At 57.8% G+C, this 17623-nt stretch overlaps 3 protein-coding genes across 45 annotated transcripts in view; 2 read left to right on the forward strand and 1 right to left on the reverse strand.

Moving 5' to 3' along the window:
- STKLD1 (serine/threonine kinase like domain containing 1) overlaps nt 1-2072 on the forward strand; it is a 19793-nt gene extending 17721 nt beyond the window's left edge. Inside the window, 5 exon segments of the mRNA XM_025982119.2 lie at nt 99-227; nt 296-424; nt 1529-1666; nt 1905-1989; nt 1991-2072. Coding sequence (XP_025837904.1) covers nt 99-227; nt 296-424; nt 1529-1666; nt 1905-1989; nt 1991-2072 — 563 coding nt within the window.
- Nucleotides 521-11458, reverse strand: REXO4 (REX4 homolog, 3'-5' exonuclease). Of its 2 annotated transcripts, none has more exons than XM_072748168.1 (8): nt 11114-11458; nt 9347-9711; nt 7711-7848; nt 7287-7480; nt 5923-6011; nt 4767-4850; nt 4209-4283; nt 521-3580 (listed from the first exon to the last, which is right to left on the reverse strand). In XM_072748168.1, the coding sequence occupies exons 1-8, from the start codon at nt 11330-11332 to the stop codon at nt 3449-3451; spliced, it is 1296 nt and encodes a 431-aa protein (XP_072604269.1). In that variant the 5' UTR covers nt 11333-11458; the 3' UTR covers nt 521-3448. The 2 variants fall into 2 exon arrangements, with proteins under 2 accessions (XP_072604269.1, XP_025837832.1); XM_025982047.2 differs by having other exon boundaries at nt 4776-4850; nt 11114-11457.
- Nucleotides 11459-11818: 360 nt separating this feature from the next.
- Nucleotides 11819-17623, forward strand: part of ADAMTS13 (ADAM metallopeptidase with thrombospondin type 1 motif 13) — a 30443-nt gene continuing 24638 nt past the window's right edge. For 8 of the 42 annotated variants that reach the window (XR_011999784.1, XM_072748198.1, XM_072748192.1 and 5 more), the window contains exons 1-5: nt 11825-11961; nt 14513-14624; nt 14931-14997; nt 16044-16324; nt 17170-17329. Coding sequence is in view for 35 of the 42 variants with exons in the window: in XM_072748198.1 (XP_072604299.1) it covers nt 14529-14624; nt 14931-14997; nt 16044-16324; nt 17170-17329 (604 nt within the window). In the remaining 7 variants the exon portion in view is untranslated. Of the gene's footprint in view, nt 12046-12351; nt 12489-12576; nt 12613-13291; nt 13428-14512; nt 14629-14930; nt 14998-16043; nt 16325-17169; nt 17330-17623 lie in introns of those variants that run through there. The other 34 variants (XR_011999783.1, XR_011999779.1, XM_072748174.1 and 31 more) reach the window with 19 other exon arrangements.

The following is a 17623-nucleotide window of genomic DNA, read 5'->3' on the forward strand; positions in this document are numbered from 1 at the left end:
TTGACTCTTGTTCTTGGTGGGAGGAGGGGTGTGGGGCCATGTATACAGCAGGCACTTGGCAGCTAGGTGTCCCCTCCTCTCTCCCATCCTGGTTCCAGCTATCATTGTGGACAAGACCCCTTTGGAGAAAGCCCCAGCCCTCGTTGCTGAGATGCTGGCCACCTACCCCAAGGACGTGGAGATGGCAGAAGCAGGCTGTGCAGTCTTCTGGCTGCTGTCCCTGCTAGGTGAGCAGCTGGGCTGAGAAGCGGGGCCCACCCACAAGGCCGTGACGCCTGAACGAGGCCCCCTGCAGGTTGCATAGAGGAGCACCAGTTTGAAGACGTGGTGGCACTGTTCCTGCAAAGCATCCAGCTGTGCCAGGACAGAGTCCCACTGGTAAACAACGCCTACCGGGGACTGGCCAGACTCGCAAAGATGTCGGGTGAGCCTGGTTGTGGATGGGGTACCACTAGGAGCTAGGGGCAGAGCTTGACAAAGCATGTCCAACCAACCCCAAAGCAAACACACATGTGAAAAATCAAGAAAAAGAACAATCTGTAGTCCCTTCATCCAGAAGTTGCTATGGAGACTCGTCATATACTTTTTTCTTAATGCTCTACTGAGTCTTTCCCTGTTCATGAATACATATTTGGTCTGCGCAGGTAATCCTGTAAGTTTAGCTTATCAAACACCCCAAGAGACAGGTCCCACCTCCTTAACAGAACAGCTGGTTACTCGGTGCACAGCGCCTGGCACTGTGACTGCTTCATGGCACCACAACCCCTCAGAGACATTTGGGGCCTGGGCACTGGGCAGGGTTGCCAGCTGGTGTGTGAGGGGTGCTTCAGTCCCCCCAAGGTCCAGGACAGGTGTGCAGGGTGGGCCAGGCCAGGCTGGGGGCCAAGGGCCAGCCAGGCCTCTGTCCACTTCTCAACCTGAAACTGTCTGGGCCCTAGGAAGGGAGCACAGCCACCCTCACTCCTGGGAGGGAGGTTCCAAGGAACTCGGGCAGGGTCTTCCTTCCTGGTTAGACACCCAGGGCTCCAGACCCATTCCCCAGCCTGAGGTCCTACCAATGCAGGTGTGTATCAGCTACTGAGGTCCTGAGGGCAAAAGGAACCTGGCTTAGCAATGGAGGGGTGGTCAAGCCTGGGACCAGTCTGGGAAAGAATGGGCTTTGCCCCCTATTGGCTGGGACACTCAAGTCATCCCACTTGAGCATCAGATCCCCAGGCCTCCAGCCCTCAGGAATTGGTCTAACCCTAACAGGGTGTACGTGCAGCTTTGGGGCTCCCCTGGCACCCACCCTCTAGGCACTCTCTGCAATGCGTCCCAGCACTTCTTGTGCCCACGGGCTGGGACCACCCCTCTGGCAGGAGCCTTTTGCTGGGAGAGGGAGGTGGGGACATGCCGGCCTCAGATGTCCCTGGGGGCAGGAAACTGTGGCCTCCCCTGCCAGTGGCTGAGGTCCCTGCTATCCTAAGCGTGTTGGGTTTTCTCAATGACCCTGAAAACTCGCTACCACCGTCACCCCACTTCCCTCCAGAGCTGGCAGCCCTGCATGTGGTAGCAGCAGAGGGTAGTAGCGGCCTCAACCTCATCAAGGAGACCTATGAACTCCACAAGGATGACCCTGAGGTGGTAGAGAATGTGTGCATGCTGCTGGCCCACCTGGCTTCCTACAGTGAGAACCCCCTCTCCCCACCACCCCTCCCAGCTCTAACCGAACTGCAACATCCTGTCAAGAGAACTCATTAGGTGCCAGGCACCATGCCCACCTGCTCCTGAGCCCCTGAGACACACCGAGCGTGAGCCAGATGGGCCCAGCCTTGTCATACTGGCCTCCTCAAAGTGCACCGGCCGGGGTTGGGGGTATCTGGTTGGCTGTGCCCTGACCTAAGGACCCTCTGCTCTGCCCACAGAGGAGATCCTGCCTGAGCTGGTGTCCAATGGGATCCAGCCCCTGGTCCAGGAGATCAAGGAGCGCTTCACCTCCAGCCTGGTGAGTATCAGCAGGGACCCACAAGCCAGGGCTCCCACCTGCCCCTCAGCCAGATCCCAGGGGCACTGAATCCAGTGGCTCAGAATGAGAGATTTTGTGTAGCACAGACTCAAATCTGTGTATGTGGTTTTTGATGACTCCTCTCCTAGTAGTGAGTCCATGTCTCTGACTCTGCCCAAATGCCCCAAACCTAAAGGGTGGAGACTTTCAGACCTCTCCACTGAAAAGCAGATCATCACAAAAATACCTACTCCTAGGCCCCCAGAGTGTCCACAGCAACAGTGCCTGCTGGTTGTCTCTTCCCAGGAGCTGGTTTCATACGCAGAGACGGTGCTCCTCAGCCTAGAGGCCAATATGCCACCAGGCTCCGTGGGAGGAGAGTCAGGCCTGCCGTGAGGCGGCAGGCCCCCCGAAGCCTCCCACCCCCTGCCCCTTCTCTCCTGTCCTTTCTTTCCTTGTACATTCCTGGAGCTGCCCAGTGAATGGTTTTCTTTAGGGTTGGGGGGGCAACGTCACTTCACTTTTCTTGGGGATGAGGCCCAAGGCTGGAGCCTGGTGGGGAAGCGTCCCAGGGACAGGACAGGCTGGTGGTGCTCTGCGGGCTCGGATTGGCAGGCGCCACACAGGCCTTGGCCCTGGCCCGCTCAGGGAGGCAGCTGGACACAGCGGGCCTTTGGGGCCATCCTAAACGAGGGAAACAGTAACCTCCACAAACTTCACCTCCAGTAAAAACCTGCATTTATGTTAATTGTCCTCAGTGGGTTTGGGCCTTCGTTGTGCAGCGGTCAGGTGGCCCAGGGTTTCATGCACCAAGTGCGACTCATAGCCCCCCGATTGTTCTCAGAAAGACCAGCACACCTGGGGTCAAACCCACATGATGGTCCAGCCCGACGGCTGGGGGTCGGATTGGCACGTCCATCTTAGAGGGGGAGAGGTGCCACCTCTGGGAGTGACTGCTGTCACTGAGCGTAGACAGCCTGAGCCTCACCGCCACACTGTGGGCCCTGCCCTTCTGTTTAAACTTGGTAGGTCTACACACGGGCGGGGGGGGGGGGGGGCACGGGGGTGAGAAGGGGATGGCGCTCTTGGAAAATCTCCCTAAGTCCAAAGGCAGCCATAGCCGACTCCGAGACAGGGCCAGGTCCAGGAGTCCAGCAGACTTCTTTACGTAACCGGACTCAGAGGGAAGAGGGGCCTCCTCTGAGGAAGGCGCTGCAAACCCAGGAGTGGGTACTTCCCACCCCTGGGACCAGGCAAGTCCCTGGCAAGGCTGCTGCCACACTGCAGTGGCAGCAGGTACCTCCCTCCATCAGTCCCCACCAGCCACCTCTGGCTGTGCCCAGGACAGACGCTCCTGCCCATGCTGCCCACCCCAAGTCTCGACTACACGCCCTGCCACCAGGACAGTGAACATGTTTCGACACAGCTGCTGCCTTGGGAAGACCCGAGCTGTCCCATGCTTGGTCACAAGCGCCTGTGGACGGAGACACCGCTGCTGTCTGGAGTGGGGGCTGTGGGGTGCCTGTCCTGGGCCGTGCTCTCCCACTCCTTCTTCACCAGGATGTACAGTCTCATTGCTGCCTGGGCATCCTGAATCTAGGGGACACAGAACACTACTGTGACTGTCCGAGCAGGTGACACGCATGGCTACAGACCACCCAACCCCACAACTGCCAGGCCCAAGGACCAGACACGCACACGAAAAAGCCAAGCCAGGCAGCAGTTTAGGGACTTGATCTTGGCCAGGCTTTGGTGACCCTGGTGCCTCACTTATGGGGGAAAAAAGGAACCCAAGGCAGGGCAAGGACAGACACACGGACACGTAGGCGGGAGGACGTCTCTGAGTGTGATGCCATGATGTGGGGGCTGGGTTCCAGGGGCCAGCAGCCTGACACCAGCACTCCTTAGCCCCCACACTGCAGCCTGTCACCAGGCCCAGGGACTAGCTGGGGCCATGTCACCCTAAAAGACCTTCAACCTACGTGGGGGACTTTTTCTCCAAAAAGCTGCAATGATGGTACTTTTTTGTGTTCAAATGTTAATTAGCTAAACGTAAACAAATATTCAGAATTTAGGAACGCTCTGTGAGCCTGCTGTGCCATCTCACTTTTAGGGACCAGAGGCCTCCTACAACTAAGTTATCCAGGTCCCTGACAGGGCACCTTGGCTGTATGGTCAGGGATGGCCCCTGATCCTGAGGACAGTCCCCCCAGGACACACTTACCGAACAGTGCTCTGCCTGTTGCACCTGGATCCCCAGGATTCTCTCTGCAAGCAGCTTCAGAGATGGCCGCCCACTCTGCCAGGGGAGAGGAGAAAGCACACAGCTACACTGGGGTGCAGGCCTTTGCAGGCTCTGCCCTAGGGCTGCTGGGCACTGCACTGGGCAGGGAGTTAGGGGAGTCACCTACTGAGCCTCAAACCAGTGCCCCTCGATGTGCCTTCACCAGAGGTGCCGTGGCCTCCAGGGCTGGTGGCACCCGCAGTCAGCCCGGAGAGGAGGACCCAGGCGGAGTCTGCATCTCTCTTCTAGCCTCAGGCCTCCTGCTACAGCAGATCTGAGAGCGGCAGCTCCCCTGAAATGGTGGGGGTCTTCTTGCAGAGATCGGGGCTGGAAGAATCTGCTCCTGCTCACATGGACCTCTGGGGGCAGCCCTCAGCAGAACTCTATACTTTTTTTCCTTTTAACCTTTGAGTTTCAAAACTTAAGACAACCCCAAACCAAAACCAGAACCATTACACAAACCAGGGGAACAACTGTGACGTATAGAGCCCCACTCACTGTAAGTACCTTCACTTGACTCTTGAAAGGTTTGTATTTCTGTGTGTCCCGAATCTTCTTTTTTGGGTGATCAAGAAACAGTACCTGGAAGAAGAGAAGGATGGTCACAGTTGTTTGAGCGCAGTGGCGGGGCTCCCTCCTCTCAAGGTGCCTCTCAAGGGACCCTGATGCAAAACACACTCAGGTAAAAGGGGACTGATATGAACTCGGACTTGTGATAGAAAGCTATCACGCTGTCCGAAGACCATGCCCAACCCTAAGAACCCCATTAATAAAGCCTCAGTCTCAAAGTCAGGGAAACAGGAGACCAGCAGTCACCACTTGACCAGCGAGCACAGCGTTCTTGCATTGTCAGTGGGTGTCACACAGGCAGGACGTCGGGGGGATAACAGATTGTAGCAGCTCATCCTACGACCTCAGGAGAGGGCTGGACACAAGTGCGCCCACGTCACCAGAGATGGGGCAGGTGCAAAGGGGTTGCAGGACCAGTAGGGAGGTGGCCACTGAGGGTCTGTAGCACCGCATTGCAGTGGGCAGAGGACCTGCCGGCAGTTTCAATACTTCAAAATTTCAAAAGGCAACACAGGCTGACATTCCAGGGTGCCTGAAATGTCTGAGAACTCCAGGGTTCCATGGAAACGCCATGCCCAGAAAGGGCAGCCTCCCACTCTGTCTGCCCTGCTGCTTTCATCTAAGGTGGCTCAGTTCTGCCCATAGCAGAGACCCTCAAGGAGCAGAGGCTGGACGTCACAGCCTCTGGGGCACCAGAAGTGGCCCCTTCTGGGGAGACAAGAGGAGCCCCAGACGGCCCAGTGGCTGTGGGGGGAGTGGCCCTAGGGGACACTTCCCCACAGACGGCACTCTGACCTCTGTGGAGTCCCAGGCCTGGCCAGTTGGGTGGAAGCTGCAGAGGCAGCAGCCTGGCTCCTCTCCATGTAATGTGCTTGAGCAGTGGGCATGTCACATAACCCACAGCACCTCGTTTCTAGCGCCTACAACAGGAGCATGAAGGCCTCAGATGCCTTTTAAAGAACTGAAAAGTGCCTAGCACTACTCCCAGGACAGGGGAAGAACTCGCTAAGTTGCACCTGGTACTGTGACTATGGCCTACAAGCCCCTCCACGGCATGAGGCGTGCACGCAGCAGGCAGCAGTACCTTCAGGTCGTTATGCAGCGCATGTCCGACCAGAATGCGGCCCTTCAGCATGTCTGCCACCTCCTTCTGAACGACTTCGAATTTTTCTCCTGACAAGCAGAACGAAGAAGTGGTTTTTAGCAACGTGGACGAGGGTGGGCTTTCAGAAGCACTCAGAGCCACCCAACAATAATTTTAACTGTTGAATCTTGTAAGAATCAGGCTGGATTTCAAGCTTTCCAACTGGAAATAAAAACAAAAATGGTCCTTCACCACAGACGGTGAGGAGTGCTGCTCCAGACACTCAGCCCCACAGGGAGCAGCCTGCTCTCCTAGCAGATGCCCTTGGGCTCACCCCGCCCCCTCCTGCCAAGGGAAGGGTCAGGTCACCCCGTGACCCTGCCTGTCCCCAACAGAGGAGATGAGATCAGGGGCAGCCCACCTTGAGCAGGACCTGTCAGGGCCTGGAGCTGAGGGGCTGGTCAGGCTGTAGCACCACTTGTTGGTTGGATGTACAGAGGGACCTGAGAGCTGCAGAAGGAGACTGCATGGGGCAGAAGGGACTGTGACCTCAATCCTGAAAGCTTCCAGAACCTCTCCAGGTCCCTAACCTTGGAGTCACCCTGGGGGCCTTTCTGTTCTTCCTCCCCCATACCCAATCCATCAGAAAACCTACAGACTCTGCCTTCAGGGTGCATCTGGGTTCGGGCCACCCCCCACCAGGTCACCACTAGCACATGCCTCCTCTTCCTATTTCCACCCTCATGGGCCTAGGAGTCTATTTTCGACACCACAGCCAGAAGGAACCTGCTAGAAGCTGAGCTGGACCTCTGACTGCTCAGACCTTTGCATGGCTTCTGAAAATCCTCACAAAGATGAGACCCTGTAGGGTCTACCTGCTCTCCTGCCCCCCACACCAGCATATACTCTCTGGGTGACACAGAGACAGGGACACAAATGCGCCCAAGAGCCATCTGAAAATGGGTCACCCCTCGGGACTCTTGCTGTGGCGAATGCTCCCAAAAGAAAGGGGATATAGAGAAAAAGAGGGGGTACCTGGCTGGCTTGGTCGCTGGAGCGTGCAACTCGATCTTGGGTTCGTGAGTTTAAGCCCCACGCTAAGTATAGAGGTTACTTAACAAAATAAAAAGGGAGAAGGGAGGGCAGCCCGGGTGGCCCAGTGGTTTAGCGCCTGCCATAGGCCCAGGGTGTGATCCTGGAGACCCGGGATCAAGTCCCACGTTGGAGCCTGCCCCTCCCTCTGCCTGTATCTCTGCCTCTCTCTCTCTCTCATGAATAAATAAAATCTTAAAAAAAAAAAAAAAAAAGGGAGAAGGGACTCAGGCATTGCTTCTCCTCTGTGCTCATGAGCTGGGAGGACCCACCCTGCTTGAGGTTTTCTGGCCGAATCCCGCTGACCGCCGTCCTGTAGTCCGTCACTGGCTGGGTGGGCTTGACGTACTTGTCATAAACACACTTCCCATATTGGTTCACAATAGACACTCGGGCAGCGACACTCTCTTCCCCCTTGGGGCCCGCGCCCACCATCTCACAGTCCATGGCTAAGGCTCTCGTCAGGCTGAAAGGAACCAAAGGTCCCAGTTTAACCAACACGGCAGGACCCAGCAATCGGCACCTAAAGTTCTCCGCCCCTCACCACTGCTCGAGGGACCAGCTCTTTGTGCTCAACGCTCCTCGCAGGACAGGGTGGCGCCTGCCCGATTCAAGTCGGGGAGGACAGAGCTCCTTCACCAAACCCTGCCCCTTTTGGGCTCAGTGCTGCCGGGGGCCCCGGCCCTGTGTGCATACCCGCCGAAGGCCTGCTCCTTCACCAGCGTGATGCTGCTCTCGCTCTGCCCCAGCTGCTGTCTTGCTATCCTGGCTGCTTCTGGGCCCATGGCTGCTTCAATATCCGCGGGGTCAACATCATCAAACCAGATGTCTTCTCTAAAAGGCAGAGAACAGGGACGTCTGGGTGGCTCAGTGGTTAAGCGTCTGCCTTCGGCTCAGGGCGTGATCCTGGAGTCCTGGGATCGAGTCCCACATCAGGCTTCCTGCAATGGAGCCTGCTTCTCCCTTTGCCTATGTCTCTGCCTCTTTCTGTGTCTCTCATGAATAAATTAATAAAATCTTTTAAAAATAAATAAATAAATAAATAAAAGGCAGAGAACAGGCCAGGCACACTGGTCAGTGGAGGTGCTGGTACAGCTGGAGGGGGGGGGGGACCCAGCGGTCCAGCTACTCCTGCTGTTTGCCCAGCATGGCACCCTGCTTTTCTTTTTAGTTACAGGATGAGCTCGTTATCCAGAAATTAGGAACTACAAGTAAATGAAAAGGACATCAATTACAAACATACAACCCAGGTATAATGAGTACTAACTTTTTTTCCCCCATGTCGAGGAAGTAGTAGGTTCATCATGGAACATTTAGTAAGGAACATTTCCAAGGAGTAGGAAATGGAAACCCAGACATCCCTGCCCAGCTCCCCCAACTTCGCCCACCAGCAACCTCTAGCGTCGTCACATTGAGGGCTCAAGGCTAGATGCACACGCAAGGGTGACCATTCCCACCTGGGAAACTCGGTCTCTCGGGCTCAGCTAAATGCCTTTTCCTTATTAGAAATCTCTTCCTGACCCCACCTCTGGCCACGTTGCTCTGGCCCTTTGCTCCCAGAAGCTTCTCCCTCCTTGAGTTTATCCTGACCACACTTACAGAATCACTGGAGTAATTTCAGTTTGGTGGTCTCTCCTGCTTGACTGTCAGCGTCAAGGGGGAGGGCCCTGTCGCACCTGTTCCATTTCCAGAAGGTGTCCCTGGCACAGTGACACATGGCCGGCACTCAAACCCCTCTTTCCTGGAACCTTCAGCAACCCAGGCGACTCGCCACCAGCCTGACTTACAACCATGCCACTTCCAGCCAAGCCACGCAGAGGCAGCCACTGGCTCTTGGTCTGCCTGCCCCACAGGTAGTGATCCACACAGGGTCTACTGAGTAACCACCAGGTGCTGAGCCAACACATCGCATCTCATACCCGCCCCCCACCCCCAGTATCACAGATGACCATACTGAGGTCATGGGATGTCAGGAGCTTACACCAGAGCATCTCACTTGCAAGATGCAGAAATTGGTTTGAAACTCAGGTCTTTCTGGCTGTGGCATTCATTCATCCCACATATCTTTACTGGAGGCCTACTAAGGGCCAAGCTGCTCTAGGCCCTGGAGATTCAACAGTTATCAAGCAGGGCCTTCCCTCACTATGGCTTTATCCTAGGGGAAACGAGTGATAAGCCAAGAAATAGCAGTGGGGTAAGGTGATGGAGGGAGTGCAGGAGCCACCAGCCTAGGCCTCCCTGAGGACACAGGCCCCCCCTGCAGCACAGGGGGGGTGGAGGTGACCAGCTGGGTCACCAGAGTTTGGCCCAGGCAGACGCCACCTGTACTTACTTGGTGGGCAGGGCCGGGGTCAAGGCCACAGGCACCTCCTTAGCTTTCCATTTCCACTTTCCATACTTGATGTCTCCTCCTCTTGGAGAAATGTCACCGTTTGTCCTTTTCTTGGCTCCTTTCTCACTGTGCTCTGCTCTGCTGGCCTTTGTGGGAGGTGCTGGCACCTTCCTTTTCCCTGGAGATCCTGAAGCAAGAGAGTCACTGCCAGTGGCCCCTGGGTCTGTGGTCTTCATCTCCACCTTACTTCTCTGTGCTTTATCTAGGATCGCTTTTCTCTTTTGTTGGGTAATCCCGGGCTGCTTTTTGGAATCTGTCTGAGAGACGAGAGGCTTTTCCGGGGCTTGTGTTTTTTGTTTCAGGAGCTAATAGGACCCAAAATAAAAGACAGGACACATTTAGATTTGGAAATCACACACAAGAGATTGAAAAGCCTTACGTGTGTACATACGCTCGTACGCATCAGTCACATCTACGTATGGCTGCTTCCACCATCACTGAGATGCAGTTTCAAAGGGTCTGGGAAAAGCCCCTTATCACTCCCATCTGAAGTTACACACGGTGAAAGTTTCCTGGCTTATCTGATTCCAGTGCATGATTTGAGATCTGCTTCCTCCTTCCTACATTTCAAACTGTGTCTGCATCTTAAGTACCTATTGAAGGAACAGAGACTTCAGTCTGAGCCCAAGGGGACGATAAGCAACCCGTTTACAGTTAGAGTTACTTCTCCCACAGACTGGGCCAACCAGCTGCAGTATGGGAACCACTTCCTTAACAAGATCTCTTGGTATGCTCTCGCCAATGGGGTCCCAGGAAGGGGAAGGGGCGTATGTTCCACAGAGAGTGTCTGTCAAACTGGGGGAGGCTGACGATCGGCCAGCGGCCTTACTGCTGCTGTTGTGCAAGGAGGGCTCTCGGGGTTCTTCCAGCCCAACCTCCCCACTGTGCTCCTGTCCCCAGCACGGCTGTTCTCAACCACAGCGACGCTGGTCACGTGGCAGTGCGCTGGGGCACGATGACCTGGGTGCCTACTCACTTCTACACACGTTTAGGAACGGAGGATTTACTTTCTTATAGGAAGTAGAGAAAATATGATGTTTCCCCCATAACCACCATCCTTCCCCCTCATTCAATCTTGCTTTACTTTCTCCGGAGAGAGAGAAAGGCAGAGTCACACCCCAAGAAATTGCACAGAACCCGGGGGCTTCCTGAAGGAAGCTCATTAGTCCTGTCCCCCGAGGCAGGCGGTCGGGGTCTCCCATCCCAAGACACCGGCCGTGCTAGGAGGCTCCAGAAGCCCGGAGGCTGTAGAACAGAGTCCAGGAACCCGTGGAAGGCTCTGCAGGTCACCAGTAGCAAAGCACACGTGCCGCCGAAGTGTGAATCTGCACCCCGGCGCCCCGTTTTCACTAGCTGTGTGATGATCCCTTAAGCTCCGGGCCTCAGTTTCCTCAGCAGCTAACTCCAAGGGCGGCCTAGCGAATTTATGACTGAACTACAAGGAACAGCACCCGGCGGAAAGGAACATCCACGGGGGAGCTGGGCCTGGATGCCCAGAGGCGGCAGGCTCCCCTGGCCTGCAGAGCAGGGGCTCCGCCTGCAAGCGCGAGGCCGCAACGGGGCCCGTGGCACGTGCAGGAGCGAGGCCGCGGGTCCACGCCGAGCGAGGGCTGGAGCCTGGGGGCACCCTCGGTACCGCGGGGATCCCATCCCCCCGGCCGGCCGGGGCCCCACGTCGCCCTCCGTCCGCGGGCCGCCCAGTCGCACCTCCTGCAGCGCCCTCCAGTTTCGGGAGAAGTCCTCCGGCGCCTCTGGGGGCCGCCCCATGACGACCCTGCGGCCGCCTCCCGCCCCCTCGCTCGCTTCTCGCCGTTTGCTTTTCCAGAGTCTCTTCTTCCTGCTTTTCTTCCGAGGCAGCTTCAGGCCGAGGCCCGGCTCAGCCTGGGGGTCGCCCGGGGCGCGCCCGGAGGTCAGCGCCTTGGCCATGCCGGGGGCGGGGGGGGCCCCGGGGCCTCGCCGCCCGGGCCCGGAGCCGGGCTCTGCCCGCCGAGCGCAGGCCCACGCCCCCGGCTCCCCGCACGCCGCGGACGCCGGCCTCCCGCACCCCGGAAGCGACCCCGCGCGCCGCGGCTCGTGCGCCCCAGGCCCCGGAAGCGCTCCTCTCTCCCCGACCCGCTGGAAACCCGGCCTCCGCCCCTGGTTCCGCAGGGCCCGGGGCGGGGCGGGGCCTCTGCGCCCTCCTGGGAGAAGGCCCACCGCCCCAGCGAGCGGCGTCCAGGCTCCACGACCGAGGGCAGGGCTCGGGGTGGCCGAGGATCTTACCGAGAGCCGGGACGGGGATGAGAAACGAGGGCGCCGGAAAGGAACTGGGGGGCCGCCGTCAGTGTAGCACCGCGACTGGGCTGGCCGAGCGCGGGGAGGCAGGCGGCCGCGAGAGGGCGCTGGTGGGCTGGGCGGGGCGGGGCCGGGGGCGGGGCCGGGGCGGGGCCGGGGGCGGGGCCTACCTCAGAGGGTAAACTGAGACACGGGGCTGCCGAGGCCGCTGAGCCACCACGGAGAGCACCGAGGATGCCTTGTAACGACGCTGTGTATGACCTTGCGGCGCCGCGGTGACGGTAGATCCCCAGCACCCCCAGCCTGGCCCCGCGGGGCCCTGGTTCATCCCGTGGAGGAGCCTCGGCTTCCGAGAGCTTCCAGCTGTGCGTGCGCGCGGGGGTGGGGCTCTCGCGGAGGGGGACGCCGGAGGTCCCGGGTACCAGGAGCTGCCCTGCAGGGACGGGGACGAGGCTGCGGGGGGCAGGGACGGGGGCGGGAGGTTGAGGCAGGGCCGGGGCGGGCAGACGACCTGCGGGAGGCCGGAGGCCCGGGGAAGAACGGTTTTCGGTGTGAGTGTGCCCCCTTCAGTAGTTACAGCGTTTGGGACCTACTAACACGAATGCCGACAGTGTTCGGTGTTTATCCGAAATTTAAAGATTTTTTAAAGGTTGTATTTATTTATTCATGAGAGACACACAGAGAGAGGCAGAGGCACAGGAGGGAGAAGCAGGCTCCATGCACCGGGAGCCCGACGTGGGATTCGATCCCGGGTCTCCAGGATCGCGCCCTGGGCCCAAGGCAGGCGCCAAACCGCTGCGCCACCCAGGTGACCCCCAAAATTGAAATTTAATTGAGCGCAGTGATTTTTATTTCTGAATGAGCAAGTGACACGTGCGTGCACACTTGGACAGGAAACCAGGACTCAGAGGGAAGACAGCAAGACCCTTGAGGTGCCTGAGGAAGAGGAAGCCAGTGTGGCTAAGTCTCTGTGTGCCAAGGGGACAGGCTTAGCTATGCGGGCAGAGCGACAGCAGGGGCCAGTCTAATCTGATTACGGAGCTTCCCAGGCTGCCGGGAAGTGTTTGTTTGGACATCTTAAGGGCAAGGGGAAGCCATCGATTGCTTTAGAGCTGGGGGGTGATGCAGTCTGACTTGAGTTCTTTAGAGAACACTGGCACTGTGAGAAGTGGAATGGGGAGGGCGTGTGAGAGAGAGAAAGAAAATAAGCATGCATGCAGGGAGGCCAGGCAGGAGCCAATGACCCATGCCCAGGGCCCCGGTGATGAGCTTGGATTAGGCAATGTGTCCATCTGGGTCTCCAAGGAGCAGTCACAGAGATGGTCAGGAACGCATGGCATAAATTGGGATGGTGTACCTGGGAAAGGTGAAGGAAGAAGTGCAAGATGGGCAGGATGAGCCTCAGGCAATCATGAAGATCTGGCCTGAGAAAGGAAAGCAGACCGGCCCAGGATGGAATCCTGCAGCCCCCGCCCCCAGCTAACAGAGGACAAGGAGGCAGGAAACCTGCACAATCCCCCTGCCAGCTGCCAGCTGGGTTTTGGGTGAGGGGGTGTCCTGGAGGCGTAAGGGAGCATGAAGAGTGTGACCAAGAACCTTCCAGAAAGTGAAATGGGCTGCCAGGCGATCTGTGATGCTGAGGGGAGCATGGTGCCACCTCACCTGGTTCTGTGACTGTCTTTCAGGGGAGCAGACACAGAATAGTAGCTGAGAGGGAGGAAGTAAGACAGAGGAGTGTTTGCAGCACGTGAGTATAGAGGGGGACCCAGAATCTGCACTGGGTGAGAAGGGTGAAATGAAACACAGTACTTACGTCGAGGGGTTTTTAAATGGAGCCGGGAGGGGATCCCTGGGTGGCTCAGCGGTTTAGTGCCTGCCTTCGGTCCAGAGCATGATCCTGGAGTCCTGGGATCAAGTCCCACATCAGGCTCCCTGCATGGAGCCTGCTTCTCCCTCTGCCTGTGTCTCTGCCTCTCTCATGAATAAATAAATAAAGTCTTTTTAAAAAATAAGTAAATGGAACTGGGAGTCCATGAAGGAGATGGGCCACATGCACATCTTCCCCATTCTCACCAGTGGAACTGTGAACTTTTGGACTGGGCCAAAGTGCAAATGCTGCAGGGACCTACAGGGACCTATCCTGACCACTTACAACCATCCTACGGTGGGTGGAAGACTGCTCACTGAGGGCCTTAGTTGAGATTTATAACATAAAGGTTTCCCATCTGTTGCCAACACCAATAAAAAATCCTCTGTAAGCAGTGTACACAGCCGGCCTTTTTTTGCTGTGAATGCTCCCGACTTTTGCTCCCTAGTGGGGCACTGTTTGGATTGTGATCCAAATCTCTGTGCTCTGAATTGCAATTGTTTTGGATCCCGGATAAAGGTGCTTGTGTAATTGTTGCCTCCCAACAATTTTAGATCGACAAAGGGAATAAGTACTGGAATGCAGGACAGATCAGGGGGTGTCAGTGGAAGAGCAGTTTGTCAGAGGCTGGAATGTACAGCCTCTCAGTCAGGGGACAGTAACCCAGCCCCAGTTACAGAATCACACCTGAATTCACTTCTGCAAGATCCCTGGTCCAGCGCCGTCACCTCCTGGCCGTGCTGCCTGGCCCAGCCCCGTTGTTGGGGTAGGGGGTGGGGGTAGGATCTGGTGCTCTGGACCAAGGAGTACAAGAACTTGCAGGCTGCCCACTCTTTGGCCCCTGCCCTGGGAGGAAGCTCCCAAGAGTAAACACAGCCTCCTCTCCCCGCCCACTGCCCCGTGGGGTCTACCACAATCCACCCCAGCCAGATTTCCAGTCAAAAGGCTCTCTCCCTCTGCTCCAGGCTGGCTTTCCTGAGGATGAGGGAGCCTCGCCCCTGGGGGAGATGTGTGGGGGCAATTCTCACATCTGTCTTCTTTCTCCTGGGCTGCTGGGGACTCTCCGATTTCCAGCAGGTGGGTGAGTCTGCAGGAGCCCTGGGGCTCTTCTGGGTGCTGAAGGAGGGTGCCCTGGGGAGGGAGAGGGCTGCCTAAGCAGCCTTTGGGCAGAGTGGGGGTGTTCTTTCAGCTTTGGGGCGTGCACTGAGGGGGGAAGATCTGAGCTTGGGGTTCCGGGGATGAAATGTGCTTGCTGCTGAAGGAATGGGCTTCTCAATGTGTCCCCGCAACCGCCATGTCAATTCCTTGCTTCTCTCGCCCGCTTGCCTTGCCTCTCTCACTCCCTCTTCCTCTCCCTCTTCTCTTGTCCTTTTGGTCTTGCAGCAATTTCTTAAGGCTTTGGACCCGGAGGAAGTGACTTCTTATTTTGGCCCTGAAGCTACCTTAAAAGGTACATGTCCTAGAGTCTTCTTAGCAGGGGGTGCTCCCCAGGGCCTGCGGGGCATGTCATCCTGGAGTCTGGGCTCTGCTGGGAGGAGGTCCAAGGGGCTGCCATCATTCCTGCTAATTAGCTCCCGGCTTCTGCCAAGGCCATAGAATCTGGTCCTGGTATTCTGACCCCAAGCTTCTGCTCAATATCTCAAGGAAATGGTCACTAATTAGCTGGTCCCTTTTACCCTGGGGCCTCCCGCAGGCTGGCGGAGCTGCAGGAGCTCTGGAGGTTTCTGGTCATGGATGGAAATATTTATCCCTTCTGTGAGAAACAAGATAGGCGCTGGCTCAGGCTCCAGACAGAGCCTCTCTGTCATTCTCGGACCTGTCTGTGGGCTACTGTGGGGTGCCCGCCCCCTTCTCCAAGTTGGGCCACTGACTAAAGGCTGCTGGGAACTAGAGGTGGGGGTGGGGCTTGTGATTAGGGTGGAGAGAAATAAGGGGTGTCCTGCTTGTGACTGAATTCTCTGTGGCCTGGGCCAAAGGCAAACAGAGCCCCGCTTGGGGCTGCCTAGGTGTGGAGGGTGGGGACTGGACACTGTTATCAGGACCCCAGGTCCCTGCAGCTGTGCCCTTCCTGGGGCCTGGGGTCCCTAAGGCCTCCGGGGGGCTACTTAGGAGTGAGGCACATGGTGGAGAAGGATGGTGAGGCTGGCCTCGGGCGCTTGCTGTTCATAGAGGCCACAGAGGCTGTGCTCGTACCTGCTTTGCCTGTTAGGGTTCATGCCACCCTTGGTGAAAGCCTGTCATGGGGTGAGGCTAGGGCACTGAACGCCAGTCTTCCCCCAGGGGTGAGGCCCAGATTGGAGAGGCAACTTGCAGTCCACCATCCTGCAAGCTGGGAGGAGTTGGATTTGAACTCAGGCTGCCCCCTCTCTCCCTGGGCTTCCAGGCCAGCCCTCATGCCCACTCACCAAAGGGGAATGAACTGGGGCCCCCTGTCCCAGGCAGGAAGACCCAGAGGGCTCAGCAGGGCTGGGCCAGGCAGCTTCCTCTCTCCTGCAGCACCCCCATTTGACGTGGCCCCGCTCAGCTGCATCTGTGAAGATGGGCCCGGGGTGCCTCCCTGCCAGGCCCTGAGCTGCTCCCTGCACATCTGGGGACAGCTCTTCACCATCTCCTTCCCGCCTGAATGGAGCCTCTTTACCACCTCCTTCACCAGCGAGCTCGTCCTGAACGCCTCCCTCCAACTCCTGAGGCGGCTGCCCCATCTCTGCTTCTTGGGGGGCCGCCCCCTGCTGCCCCTGGGGGCCGCGGCCAGGGTCACTTACTGCTCAGGCCACTTGGTGAGCACCAGGGCAAGACCACGCTGAGGTTGGGCTTGGTGGGACCCCCATGGTGTGAACAGGCCCTCCATCCGAAGGTGTGAGAGGACAACAACATCAGGTCTTTGCCACGTGCCAGGCCCTGCAAAGGCATGTTCCGTCGAGGCTCAGGAGAGCTGTCTGGGTTCCCCAAGACCACCGGGCTGGCAGGGGGGCAGAGCCAGGTGCGAATACAGGGGACCACGGGATGGGAAGAACCAGGGCCTGGCAGTCATCCACATGGCCATGGACCAGTCACTCCATTGGATCTCAGGGCCTCCACTGAGAAATGGCGAGCTATCCTGGGTTGTCGAGAGGACTGGTGTCAGGTGTCCATGTAAATTTGTCACCATGTATCAGTCAAGCTAGAGCCATCCACGTCGTTCTGGGGAAAGCCCAATGCCCCTCCGTGGTTGCTGCCTTGGGTGGCCCAGCATGGGCTGGGACACGTGCTACTCGGGATCAGGCTGCTGACTGCTGTGCTGTTCATTAGCATGGGGCTCACTAGTCCTTGAGACCCCCTCTTGTGTCTGTATACGTGGGATCCCACCGGTGTCTTTACCAGGCCTACAGCTTGGGGCCCAGAGGCCAGGACGTGAGGGAGGCCTGGAGAGTGGGCAGTGGGGGGCTGGTGACAGGTGGAAGCAGTAGGCACGGCCCCAGCAAGGCATGGATCCCTAGCTGTCCCACAGGGATGGGCCTGGGGATGTCACACTTGGAGAGAGCTCAGGGCAGGTCTGTGGGGCCCAGGGCTGTCATGTCCCTGGGAGGCTCTGTCCTGAAGTGGGGCACATGGGCTCCATGCCAGGCTGCTCTCTCTTCTCTAGGAGGGTGACATCCTGGTGGGTGCAGACCTGTTCCACATCCAGCCAGTGAAGATGCAGCACCGGGAGCTGGTGCCACCCTGGGCTCTTGCCCAGCCCCACCTGATCCACAGGCCTTTCCCCAAGGTCCCCATGGCCCCCGAGGCCCTTAACACCATCCGAGGTACAGCTCCTGGGAGAGAGAGGGTGGTGCTGCCCTTGGGGACAGCCCTGGGGGATGGCCAGTTCTCCCCAATGCCCAGGTGGCCACAATCCTGACTGAACCATCTCCTTCAGGATGCTGGAAGCGGGTAGGCCAGGGGAGCACATGGCCGGTCATCAGCCATGCCGCCCACTGTCTACTTGGTGGCCAGGTAGACGTACGGACAGCTCTTCATAGTTTACAAAGCACATTCATGGACACGTGTGATTGGCAGGAAACCGCTTATTGGCGTTAGTTACTAGTACAGATGGGACC

This window comes from Vulpes vulpes, chromosome 2 (assembly GCF_048418805.1).
Source record: "Vulpes vulpes isolate BD-2025 chromosome 2, VulVul3, whole genome shotgun sequence".
Lineage (NCBI taxonomy): Eukaryota > Metazoa > Chordata > Mammalia > Carnivora > Canidae > Vulpes > Vulpes vulpes.